Source organism: Lepidochelys kempii, chromosome 2 (assembly GCF_965140285.1).
Source record: "Lepidochelys kempii isolate rLepKem1 chromosome 2, rLepKem1.hap1, whole genome shotgun sequence".
In the NCBI taxonomy this organism is placed as follows: domain Eukaryota; kingdom Metazoa; phylum Chordata; order Testudines; family Cheloniidae; genus Lepidochelys; species Lepidochelys kempii.
The window spans coordinates 11,854,273-11,868,113 of NC_136381.1; the positions used below are offsets into that span (position 1 = coordinate 11,854,273).

The 13,841-nt window shown below is 44.3% G+C and overlaps 1 protein-coding gene across 1 annotated transcript in view; it reads left to right on the forward strand.

Moving 5' to 3' along the window:
* Nucleotides 1-13,841, forward strand: part of LOC140906332 (uncharacterized) — an 87,683-nt gene that overhangs the window by 9,587 nt on the left and 64,255 nt on the right. The window contains exons 4-9 of the mRNA XM_073330057.2: nt 275-328; nt 4,675-4,716; nt 6,709-6,741; nt 11,669-11,722; nt 12,279-12,332; nt 13,474-13,527. Coding sequence (XP_073186158.2) covers nt 4,681-4,716; nt 6,709-6,741; nt 11,669-11,722; nt 12,279-12,332; nt 13,474-13,527 — 231 coding nt within the window. The 5' untranslated portion in view covers nt 275-328; nt 4,675-4,680. The remainder of the gene's footprint in view (nt 1-274; nt 329-4,674; nt 4,717-6,708; nt 6,742-11,668; nt 11,723-12,278; nt 12,333-13,473; nt 13,528-13,841) is intronic.

A 13,841-nucleotide genomic window follows, 5' to 3' on the forward strand; every position in this document is an offset into this window, starting at 1 on the left:
TGCAGGTGTTTCAAGCAACAACACTTTTAATTGCAAGTTGGGTTAGGGTTCTCATTTTCTTTTCCGTAAACTAAAGTGTAAACTGTCAGCTTTGGAAAATAGTGTTACTTTTTGTGAATTACTCTCAAGATGTTACCCTTTGATATAACTGCTCGTGCTGCATCTGGGCAGACCGGCAAGATCAAACAACAGTATTAAATATTATAGTGGCGTGGTAATGGTGCAGTAGCTATGGTTGACTCAGGTAAAATCCGAGTGTTTTGTTTGTTCCTAGGGTGAAAAAGGAGGAGCTGGACTCACTGGACTCAAAGGCGAAAGCGGTGAAAAGGTGAGTCACAGGAGGTAGCAGACACCTAAACAAGAAAAGAAGAAGGAGAACAAAGGCTGGAGAGTACAGCATGGTACAACAGAAACAGGGTCAACTACAGAGTCAATGAAGCAATGGAAATGGCTAGTAGCTTGGACAGAATTCTTATGAGGAGAGAATGACACAATCAGGGCTGTTAGAGAGACAAGGTGGGTGAGGAAATATCTATTATTGGACCAAATTCTGTTGGTGAGAGAGACAAGCTTTCAAGCCACACACAGCTCTTCCTCAGGTCTGGGAAAGGTACTCCGAGTGTCACCGCTAAATACAAGGTGGAACAGATTGTTTAGCATAAGAAGTTAGCACATATTGTAAGGGATCATTCAAGGTAGAGTGGCCCATTACTGCCTCTTCAGTCATAGGGCAAAAAGAGAGGGTTTCTGGGTTACAGATTATTGTAATAAGCCATAAATGCAGTGTCTCTGGTCAGCCCATGATTTCTAGTGTCTAGCAGAGTAATGAACTTAAGCTCCCAGGCCTAAAAATCATGGACTGACCAGAGACACTGCATTTATGGCTTGTTAAAACAATCTACAACCCACTAAACCCCTTTTTTGGTCCTATGACTGCAGAGGTGTTAGCGGGCTACTCTACTGTGAATGGGCCCATACAATATGTTTTAACTACTTATGCTCAACAATCTGTTCCACCTTGCATTGTTGCTGTGACACTGGGAGTACCTTTCCCAGACCAGAAGATGAGCTCTGTGCCGCCCCAAATCTTGTCTCTCTCACCACCAGAAGTTGGTCCGATAAAAGATATTATCTCACCCACCTTGTCTCTCTACTATCCTGGGACCGACATGGACTACAACTACGCTACATGTTTAGGGCTATTCAGTTGAGCAACCAGACAAAAGGAGTGGATGAAACAAAGTAGTGTGTGGGCCACAGGCGTTCAGCGGGGGCACTCCTATTTGTACTCTGGTAATTCAAAGAAAGGGGAGATATTTGAGGAAACTGAAAGGCGACGAGTTGAAAACTGATACAAGGAAATTTTTTTCAACGCAGCACACAGACTGTGGAACTCATTGACACGAGATATTATTGAGCCCAAGAGCTTAGTAGGATTCAAAAAGACTCGGATATTATAATGATGGTAATTTTAGATAACGAGAATATCCAGAGTTACAGTAGACAAGGCGTATTTTATAAAAGCAGATTAAAAGAGCTGGGCTCGTTTAACCTAGCAAAATGAAGGCTGAGGAGGAATATGATTGCTCTCTATAAATACAAAAGGGGATAAACATCAGGGGGGTGACGAACTGTTTAAGCTAAAGGACAGTATTATCACAAGCACAAATAGGTATAATCTGGCCATGAGCAAACTCAGGCTGGAAATTAGATGCAAGTTTCTAACTGTCAGAGGAGTGAGGTTCTGGAACAGCCTCCCAATAGGAGTTGTGTGTGTGTGTGTTGGGGAGTGGGGTGAGGGAACAGCTTACTTAGTTTTAAGAGAGAGGATACATGTATGAGTGGGATTCAATGATAGGGTTGCTTGTGATGGTGGGTTTAGGGTGTGGCAGCCCTGGGGGTCCCTTCTGGTTCAGGTCTGATGGTCCCTAAATCTCATGCTTCAGGTCTTCAGCCAGTCACCTGCAGGAGTCAGGAAAGGATTGTTTCCTCCCAGTGTATTTGGATTTGGGTTTTTTTGGTCTTCCTCTGAAGCATCAGAGGTGGCTGCAGCTAGAAATGAGACACTGGATGGGGCGGCCTGGTGCATTCTTTCTCTCAGGTGTATGCCTGGCTGGTTTTTACTTACATGCTCAGGGTCTAACTGGTTGCCATATATGAGGTCAGGAATGCATTTTCCCTCAGATTAGATGGGCAGTGACCTTGCGAGTTTTTCAGCTTTCTCTGCAGCGTGTGGGTGCAGGTTGTTTGCCAGGATCATCTGCGTATCTCACTTACTCAATTCCCTGCCACTGGGGGGCCTCGGGCACTGGTGCACCTGGGTTTTGGTTTTGGTCCTGATGTACTTATTTTAAGCTCATTACGGATAACGAGCAAGATACATCGGAATGATCTATGTTAATTTATTAATAATATGTGAGCAGGTCATGGGAAATATTTACTATAAGACTTTTGGAATGTGTACTGTGGCTAGGTGGTTATTGTTAATAGTTGGCTGCTGAGAAACTAGCAGGAAGGTAATAACAATGGATCCAGATAAGATGTGGTGATTAGGTCAGGAGGTGATGGAACAAGACCTGAGTTGTTAGTTGAGAAGTTGGTACAGCGCAGGCTCCAGCTAAAGTTACTCAGCTGTTTTCTCAAGCTGGGATCAAGCAGATAAGAGGGACTGAATGGATTAAAAAGTGACTCTCTCTAGACAGTGGTGGTGGAGTTGTCAGGAAGCTCCTCAGAGGAGCAGACTGACACAGAGACAGGCCACGCAGGCTGGGTCTGAAGCAGTGAGGCCTTCCTAAGCTGTCAGGGAAATGGTAAGGCCTTGTCTACTATAATTCTGGATGTTCTGGTTATCTGTAATTATCATTGTCAAGGTTCCTCCCCCACTCTGAACTCTAGGGTACAGATGTGGGGACCTGCATGAAAAACCTCCTAAGCTTATCTTTACCAGCTTAGGTCAAAACTTCCCCAAGGTACAAAATATTCCCTCCCGTTGTCCTTGGACTGGCCGCTACCACCACCAAACTAATACTGGTTACTGGGGAAGAGCTGTTTGGACGCGTCTTTCCCCCCAAAATACTTCCCAAAACCCTGCACCCCACTTCCTGGACAAGGTTTGGTAAAAAGCCTCACCAATTTGCCTAGGTGACTACAGACCCAGACCCTTGGATCTTAAGAACAATGAACAATCCTCCCAACACTTGCACCCCCCCTTTCCTGGGAAATGTTGGATAAAAAGCCTCACCAATTTGCATAGGTGACCACAGACCCAAACCCTTGGATCTGAGAACAATGAAAAAGCATTCAGTTTTTTACAAGAAGACTTTTAATAAAAAATAGAAGTAAATAGAAATAAAGAAATCCCCCCTGTAAAATCAGGATGGTAGATATCTTACAGGGTAGTTAGATTCAAAAACATAGAGAACCCCTCTAGGCAAAACCTTAAGTTACAAAACAGATACACAGACAGAAATAGTTATTCTATTCAGCACAATTCTTTTCTCAGCCATTTAAAGAAATCATAATCTAACACATACCTAGCTAGATTACTTACTAAAAGTTCTAAGACTCCATTCCTGGTCTATCCCCGGCCAAGACGACTACAGACAGACACAGACCCTTTGTTTCTCTCCCTCCTCCCAGCTTTTGAAAGTATCTTGTCTCCTCATTGGTCATTTTGGTCAGGTGCCAGTGAGGTTACCTTTAGCTTCTTAACCCTTTACAGGTGAGAGGAGCTTTCCCCTGGCCAGGAGGGATTTCAAAGGGGTTTACCCTTCCCTTTATATTTATGACAATCATTGTCATAATGTCCGAGTCTTTTTGAATCCTACTAAGCTCTTGGCCTCAATAATATCTTCTGGCAATGAGTTCTACAGGTTAATTGTGTGCTGCATTAAAAATGTCCTTGTACCAGGTAGGACAGACAGGTGTGTAGGCCTTTTATGGCTTTAAAATCCTTTTCTTTGTGCATACTATCTTCCCACTATAAAGATTAAACAAATTAATATAGATCAACCCCACATCTTTACAGGGAGTCTTTCCATAGATTTCAGGGCTTTGGATCTGTCCCTATGTATGCTCGGCCTTGTGGGAAACTAAAATTCCTAGGTGGCACTGCAGTGGCTTTACATAATCCAAATCATTTGGGTTTTGGCTAAATACAAAAAATGTTTTTAGAAAGTTCGGATTTTCAATGAAAATTGGAAATTTTCCACAAAAAGGAGACTTTTTCTCAAAAAATTGCATTTAGTCGAAACCCCAATTTTTCATTGAAATACAGTTCGGGCAGAACTTTTTTGTGCACCCCTACTCTTCAAGTGTGAATTATTCTTATATTGCTACCAGTCTCACAACCAGACCTCAAAACACAGTGGATAGGCACTACCGGAGCCCTGTGGGACAAAAGGGGCAGCCAAGCAGACATCTTTCATATGTCAAACTGCACAACACTAAGAGGGGAAATTTTGGCCACGGACAATGGGGTAAAATCCATCTGTCAGCAAAAGAGCCATGGGATGTATAACATCCACTCTAAGCTGCCAGGACCTCCTTTGAGTAGGTCTTTTCTAGTACAGCCATGTCTCACAGCTGTACATATTGGAGAATTGCAGTTGTGCTGTGTTTTAGTTTGCTGCCCTCCTATTCCTTAAATAATCCTCCTCTCCCTTACTTCTTTAGGGTGACATGGGTCCTGCTGGTCCCCCTGGTCTACCTGGAACAGTAAGTAAAGCTGCATCCCGTGCACTAATGCAGAGTTGATGTACAGAGGAATAGGTTGCAGTTTCATCTTCCACACAGACCTCCCAAGCTCAGGGCCTTACAGGTTACCCATTCCTTTGCAGAAACACCAGGAACTATTTACTTAGCCCTGGTATAACTCCATTAACTTCAGTGGAGCTATTTCATGGATGCCGTTGGTCCAATAGTTCTTAAGAGATTGGTATATGTGTGTCCTGTCACTGCTTCTCTCTGCGTGCGTGCTCCCGCATACAGTAGCATCAGTTTGACAGTGTCTGCATCTCTTCCTTTCGGTGGTATGTATAGTAGGTGTAGCGGTTGGGGCAAGTGTGTGTGTTTGTGCCCACACAAGGGTGGAGAAGGGGAGTAAATGTGTTTACACGCTGCAAGTTTATTGCATGGATCCTACAGGATCCTTTAAGACCAAGCAAGGTATCCCAGTCCAGGATTTTCTGGTGACTTCCCAAAGAAACCAGTTTATTTTCAGAATGGATCCTGTGGGAAACTGAGCAGATCTTGCAGGGAGCATTCCCCCTGAGTCTCTTTAGCTGACACGCCGTGCCCATGGAAATAGCAGGGGGAATCCTAGACTGGATTACACTGCCTCACCAGCCTGGATTTAGGGCAGTGCTTATGGCTTGGAGAGAATTCAAATCCAGTGCCCTTCCAGCCCTCCAAGACCTCTGAGAGAGAGGCTCCAGCAGATACAACACCATCTTGTGTTGCTGGCCCAGAAGACCGCATACACTAGGAGCCCATTGTGGAACAATGGAATTAGTTTGGGTTCAGCATTGGGTCCAACGAACCACCAAATTAGACCATGTCCACCTCACGGACCCCTCCTAGCAATAGGAAAGCACCAAGGAACTTCCATTTACCTCTTTTAAAATGTGGGAACATGAGTATACTCTGAAATGCAAGTTGACTAAAGGCCATGAAACCAAAGTCCATGGACTATAACTATAACCCTCATCATCCGCTCCAGCAAAACCTGACCAATCATCCTGCGCTGAGTGTTAACAATGCTCCTGCCCCAACAATGGTAGAGATAGTACCAGAGTTATAGGCCCTCCAGGGAAAATGTCTGAGATTTGCATATAGTGTCTGTTAGCAAGAGCTGATTGCAGCTGCCCTGCTGGCGTATGGACAGACAGCCTCTCAGATAGCTAAGACCCAAGCCATATAGACCTTCCTAGGTCTGTAGCAAAACCTTGAACAGGAAGGTAGTACAGGCTGCAGAACCCTGGTGTGATGCACTCCCTATGGTGAAACCTTCCAAGCAAGCAGGCTTCCTCGTTCTGTATCAATGGCAGCTTCCAAGTGACTGTCGGGGTAGCCCATATACATCGCAGAGAGATAATTCAGTCACAAAGGCCTGGTCCTGGTCAACAGCTGAGGGAAATGGTCCCAAATGCAGCAGCATGTGCATAGGAATGAAGAAGGCTCTTCTGAATGCTGACATCTTTTGGGGAATCTGTAAGGAGGAGAAGTGTAGCCATCCTTAGTGATCCCAGGATGGATGATAATGGACCACGCTCAACCATTGCGCGAGAAAAGCACAGCTCCTATCAGTTTCAATGGAAGTTGCCCTTGCTTACACTAGCCCCAAATTTGGTCCAAAGGGAAAAGTTTAATGAGACTAGAGATGGTATCAAGTGTAAAATTCAGATCTAGATTTCAAAGCTGTTTGAAGCTGGGATTTTGCTTGCGCTCATTATTACTATAGAGCTCCTGTGAAAACTTGGGATTCATATTTCAAATACCCCAACAAAATTCAGGCATGTTTTGGATCTTTTCTTTCCGAAGAACACTGTATTAGATGAAAGGACCTGCCAACTGAGAGGGAGAGAATCTGTACTGACAGAGAGAATGAAGTCCACAAATGATTAACCTTCTAGGAAAATCACTTTGAGTGGCTTCTTTTGCGAATGTGTTTCTACTAACTTTGTTTCATTTTTTTGGTTTTCTTTCCAGACAGCCCTGTTTACCCCACTCCCTCCAATTCCTGTAAGTAATGTATCTAATAAAGACAGCCTCTAATTTCTCACCATTTATCGTTGATAGATAAAAAAACACCGTGGAATTTTACATGTAATTTAAATACTTTGTACAAAAGAGCTCAACCCAAACTTGAGTCTGGCTCCAGGCAACAACAGCACTATGCCCAGTCACCATAAAAATGCAGGCGTTGTCCTAGCAACAGCAGCATCCCGACTAACTTTAGTTGGGATGCAGCAGCATTCTGTCCCATCCCTGCAAGATGGTGAGTGCTCTCTGATTACACAAGGTCTTAGTATTCTGCTGTGGTCCTGTGTCACCCCTACTTTGCACAGATGTAGATAACTGCATAAGTTGCAATGCAGCAGAGAATTAAGTGCTTAGAGTTTAAGTGACTTGCTCCAGTGTGTCAGTGGCAGAGATTTCTGGGTCTAGTTTCCAGATCTATAAAATGACAGCAATGGCATTTACCTTAAGAGAAATCTGCAAATATAATTCCAGGTTTCCAGATATCCATAGCAGAGAGAGGGAGGGAAGTAGGTAGAGTTAGCTTCACTTTGCAGGTTCACTGACTAAGGCTTAGAAAAGTCATTATGTGTTGGCACAGGGGTGTAACCCAGTGGTGAGTTGGTGCTACACAACCTCCTTTCTGGATTGGCATGTGAGTTGTTACTGTTACCCAGGGCTCTTTCAACCCAAAGCTCTTGGTAACTTTTACTCTGTGCGAGGTGGTGTCAGGAAATAAATCAGGGGAGACACGGCCGTCCGACCGATAGATGGCTGGCACAAACAGGACAACACAAGAGTGCTTTCACTTAAAGCTGAACTTTACTTAGTCTCAAGCACTTACACACGTCCACAAAAGGTTACTAAAACACCCCCAACCCTTGATAATTACCAGAGCTGAGTGTGGCTCTCGAGTGACACAGCGGCAAGCTTCCGGTGGCCAAATCTTCCGTCTGCCAGTGGGGACTGCAAGATGTATCCAGAGAGAGAGTCCAAAAAGAGTCCAACTACCTCAGACTTTCCCCCCTTATTTATACATTAGACATGTCACTAAAGAAAACTTGTTACAAGCAGTTTCAATAGTCCAGCAAAAGGTTCCTTCTGATTATTGATTAACCAGGTGTGGGGTTTTCCAGAGTTTGCAGCCTTGAGGCCCCCAATAGACATTCCTGGGCCACATCCTGCTCTTCTAAAATGCATGTATCAGTCACTTCAACACAATTCTTATCACGAAGGATGTGCGAGGGTCAAGCTGCCCTCTCTGTGGCACCCAAAGACCCCCCCCACCTCTCCTGCCTTGATTAAGCTAAGCCTGCTGACTTGGCTAATTTACAGCCTGCTGACTTGGCTGCTTTTAGCAATAAGCCATAGTGGTTTCAGGCACTTTACTGGTTTGCCAAAGTCTCCCTGTATATTACAGCCCTTACCTACAAAACTTTAGCTTAAGCTCATGCTTTTACCTCTGGAGGTCCCTGGTTCAAACCCTGGTGTGTTGGCCAAGAGGACGGCCATCACTGGGACACTGTGTGTGCTCTAAAGGCATAAGTTTCAGGAGGAAGTTAGAAGTTGCCAGGCATCCTTCAGGATACTTCCTGCTGCCTCTCTCACAGTGATGAGGAACCAGTTCAGGGAATAGTAGATCTCAGCAGCAGCAGTCCTTTGTTTACTTATACATTGTTCCCTGTTAGTTAGATACATTTACCTAAAAGCTGCTCAGTTATTGTGAAATACCATGACTAGTTCAAGTGGTTTTGGGTCTGTATCTAACCATAATGGACTGAGTTATGCCTTTAGGACCCAGCCCCCTGTCTGGGAGCTGTGCAGAACTACATTCATGGAGGAGCAGCTCTGGAGGGAATTCCTGACAGAAGGTGCAATGTGCACCCAATCAATGCCCGGTCTCCTCTTCCTCTCTTTGAGACGTCTTGCATTCCGGGGGCGCTGGAGATGTGACTCTGATCATGTCCTGCATAAACCAGGAGGGTAGCAGGCCTCCCTGCAGTCTGCCCCACCCTCTTGCACACTCAGAGTTGTGGGGCACAAGCTGACCCACTCTGTGTCTTGTCCCCTTTTTTCAGTGGGGCGGAAGTTAAAAAATATGTAAAAGAAAACAGCGACAGGCAGTTGCTCAGGGGGCTGGCAATAGGGGCTGCTAGTTCCAATCCAGCCGCTACTTGGAATCCAGTCCAGCTGTTGGTCATAACCATCTCATTTCTCTACATTGAGCTGTGTAAAATGAGAGGGTGGATTAAGATCAATTGCCAGGGACAGGGGTCCATGTAACATGTAGCACTATCTCGCAGCACTGACAGTCTCACCAGATTGGCCATATGTTCAACTAATTTGGAGGAACCCTGTAGGCGGTCCCTGTAGGATTGAGGCAGGGTAATTTGCCCTGCTTGTATTCTACCTGTTTTTTGGCTATTGTATGATTTTAGGGACAGATTTTTTAAGGGTATATAGATGCCTAATTCCCAATACCTTTAAAAATCTGGCCCCAAGCCTGGAGGCTGATCAGTATGGCACTAACGTTCAACTGAAATGTAAACACAGAAACAAAAAGGAGGAAAAAAGACTATTAAATGAGCTGCCTCTTTAGACTACTGAGTGATTATTTCCTCTTGGAGCCTTGGTTTCCATGGGAATACCTGTTTATATTTACAGTTATTAAGAGCATCCATCTCTTTGATCTTGTTAAAGTGTGTCTACACTTTGGGTATTTTCATCACTCAAGGATTTCAAAAAGTGTACTAGTTTGAAATGTAATTAGACTAGTACACCCAAAGCACAACTGCAATATTTGGTTGATGTAAATGTATTAAACCAGTTTGTGCTGCACTGTTGTTTTTCTGTAGGCCATTAGATGGCAACAGAGACTGTTTGAATAGGATTTGTGTTAACTTGAGTTAAATTATTTATTGCAAACAATATTTATTGCAAGTTCAGACTTTTTTTTGGTTGGCAAATTCTTTGCAAGCAACCTTTGAATTTTACAAATCTGTTGCTAGCAGAAATGATTTGGAAAGCAGATCTTGTGAACCATGAAGAACTATATGAACTTTTTGTTTTGACTAGACCTGGTGTCTGATTGGAAACCTAAGTCACATGCTTCTTCTCCTTGACTGAATAACTGAAAGATTGTATACAATGATGTAACAAAAGAAAAAGTTTGAATGCTCTTGCCTGAATACATATGTTCACATACAAATTTGGAATTTCATATATGGCCTGATCTTGCACCATTAGAATCATCAGTGGGAGCAGGATCACACCCATAGAGATGGCTAAGGGGAGATATGATTGAGGTCTACACAATCATGACTGGTGTAGAGAGGGTAGATAAGGAAGTGTTGTTTACTACTTCTCATAACACAAGAACTAGGGGTCACCAAGTGAAATGAATAGGCAGCAGATTTAAAACAAATAAAAGGAAGTATTTCTTCACACAACGCACAGTCAACCTGTGGAATTCCTTGCCAGAGGATGTTGTGAAGGCCAAGACCATAACAGAGTTCAAAAAACAACTAAATACATTCATGGAGGATAGGTCAAAAAAAAAGAACTAGATACATTCGTGGAGGATAGCCAGGGTGGGCAGGGATGGTGTCCCTAGCCTCTGTTTGCCAGAAGCTGGAAGTAAACGACAGGGGATGGATCACTTGATGATTACCTGTTCTGTTCATTCCCTCTGGGGCACCTGGCACTGGCCACTGTCGGAAGACAGGATACTGGGGTAGCTGGACCCTTGGTCTGACCCAGAAGGGCCACTCTTATGTTCTTATAGAGGACAGCCATTTCTCCAGTAACTCTATGCCATTCACTTAAATGCATCCAAATAGTATGAATGCATCCATACTGACTGGCTTTTCAGAATTCAAAGTAAAGGTGAATTCCTGCTGCATGGTATTCCATCAGCATGAACATGCGGGGATGTTATGAAGAGGAAGGACAGCAGTAAATTAATCCCAGTGGTTGGTAACACCAGCATACAAAATAATGTGCTGATGTTGCAGCAGGGAGGGGAAACTCTCTGAACACAAGAAGTTAATGGGACACACGACCAGGAGTGGCTGTGGAATCCACCTCACTGGTGATACCCAAGGCTAGCCCATGTACACCCATCTTTTAGAGATGGGATAGGAATAATGACATTAGTCTTATCATCTTCCAGGCAGATGGAGTAAATCATTGATCAACCGTTACAGTTGATGTTTAAGTTCAGACTATCTGGACAATAAATGTACACCAGAGAGAATATTCTTTCCCCTAAATTTACCAAGTTGTAATATTATTTTATGATGGCAGATTATATGTAAACATTATCTATGAGGGAGAGTAACCATCTTTTTAGTTGAAAATATATTTGGGATAGGCTTAGAAGACAAGCGCTGTTCACAGCTAATATACTGAGCTATAGCCCGTAACAACACCCCACCCCCCAAAAAAAATCTCTTCTGGGATGGAAGGAATGTGATTGTTCATATATTCAACATGAGTCCTCTAGCTCTAGATACCAAGCATGAGTGGCAATGGTAGCAGTTTAGCTGAAGAAGATTCTTTCTCTTATTTATTTGGCCTTGTTCCAAAGCGTATTTCATTCATTGGAGGGTCTTAATCTCAGTGGCCACGGAATCTGGCCCTTTATAAAGTTGGAGTCCATGGCCATATTCTGATGACCCTAATGGGATGTCCTCTTTTCTGCTTTCAGGTAAAAGGGTGGGTTCTAACTTCAATTCAGCTCATAGCCACTTCATATGAAAAATCCATTCAGCTTTCTGTGCGGAATAAGAGATCCTTAACATCAGCTCTCTGTATGGAAAGTGGTCGAATGCCTCTGTCAAAGAACAAAGCTGTCTGACTTTTTTCAGCTTAGCCGACGAGATAACTTTAATTTATTTTTCACTCTTTATCCTCTATTGCTTTGCGACAGGGAGAAACTGGGGCAAAGGGAGAGAAAGGAGATCGAGGAAACAGCGGGGAACCCGTAAGTGCACGACAGTATTCCTTCAGAAATGGCTTTGAGCCTCTCCCTGCCCACCAGCTAATAGAACATGGGTGGGTGTCATACTCCCTTTGGGAGGGGCCCCTAAGGTTGTAGTAGAAGTGACCTGGTGATAAGCAGAGGACTTGTGAGGAGCTTTAGATAGGGTTTTGCTGACGTGTTTATAGATATATATAAACACACACACACACACACACACACACACATATATATATATATATATATATATATATATATATATATATATAGTTCATTTTAATGAAGTTCTTTCGGCTGATTTTGCCCGACAAAATTACTCAGAGAGTTAGTCTATGGAACTGCAAGTTTTTGTTATTGTGACCCACTGTTCTTCTGCAGCAGTGGTTGGGTATGCCCAAGAGGAATGGGCATCTTCTCCATCATGTCTGAAATGAACCTGAGCTGTTGCTAGCCCTGGACATATAAAATCCTTCCCTTCCCCAGAGTGGGAAAAATGAGCCAAACCAACATGTGCCAAGGAGAATAAATGAGTTGTTTCCCACCTCCCCTTCCTTTGCAGGGACTGCATGGTGTCCCAGGTGAAATGGGGCTGCCAGGACCTCCAGGACCACAGGTAAGCAACATCGACTACCCTCCCTGGAATGACCAGATAGGTAAGGGATGCTGACTGGATGTAGATCACTCCACACATTCCCTCCCCCTAGATGCTGATGGTCTGATTCCCCTCTCACACTGTTGTAACTCCTTTGACCTCTGTGGCATTAGGTATCTGTGATTAACCCCAGTGCAAAGGAGGAGAGAGTTGAACCCTAAGTGTGACATGCTATCTCTACACTGTTCTGCAAGCAGGAGCTCTAAGATAGCTCTGCCAAGGCATGTCTGCCAAGAGCTGAGGGTACTGTGTTTCTGCTGCCCTATTGGGCTAACAAATCAGGGATTGTGATTACAGTGCATTAGCAAGGGATTCCAGGGCAGTGTTCAGATTCAAGACAATTTCTGAATTCTCCTTGCTTTACGTGAAATGGGTACATAGTTTTAGTCCAATTGCCAAGCATGAAAAATTGTCCGGACAGCAAAAAACACCATTGCAAGTGAGCTCTGACCATCGCTCCTGTTGACCATCTCATCAGAAAGGGCAAAGAGTGAATGGGCACAGAGGTACCTCTCTCTCCCCCAGACAGGGTCCCTCCAGCTTAGGGCTGAAGTATGTTTGCAGGGCAGCATGAGAGAAGATCACAGTGCTTGTGCTATGCCTGTCCTGCGGATAGGAAATGGCTGTTGTTCAGACTGCCAGTGTTGGACTGTCTTAAACGCTGCCATGAACTTAACAAAAAAAGGAAGAAGAAGAAGAAAGGGGTTGAGGGCAGTGGCAGGCTCAGCAATGCCAAGAAAACAGGAGCTATAATACCACTGAATTCTCTGCTGGTGAAAGTCCACCATGGGACAATGCAAGTCCCATGTAAACCATCAAAGTAGACTTTTATGGCTCATGGGGCCAATGAAGGCCCTTTGCACAGGTATTCATCCTTAGTGCACTATTATTGTTCATATAGTTACACCCTGCAAGTCAGGGGTGAAATTCCCCCTGTGGAGAGGGACCATTACAGCTTAGTTAGGATGTAGGTGGTGCATATGCTGGGGATGGCCCTATATGTGGGCATAAATTTCACCCTCTCTGTGAATACCCACAAGTCCCATCATCTAGTGCTGAATAGCAGCCTCCATTTAAATAAGTCCCTTTTCTTTCTGGCCAGGGTGCAAAGGGACAGGAAGGAGCCAGAGGAGAGCCAGGAGCCCGTGGAGAGACTGTGAGTAATTGCTTCACTTAGGGCAGATCTCGCAATGGGAACACACCTGAAGGGCTTCAGAAGTAGCTGCTTGACAGACTAATAATCTCAGGCAGATCCTGTGCAGTGTACGCTCTGATCTGCAGCTAGGACAAGAGCTGCTGCTCCGGGTGAACAGAAATTCAAAACCATTCAGCTGCACCCAATGGATTGCTGCTCCGATCAGTTCAATGGATGCGGTTCCAGACTGCCCATCTTGGGTTCGTGACGTCTGATTCTTAGATGAAACCCCCTCCTTTCCAGGCAAGGCACTGGTTGTGCTCATTAATGCACTG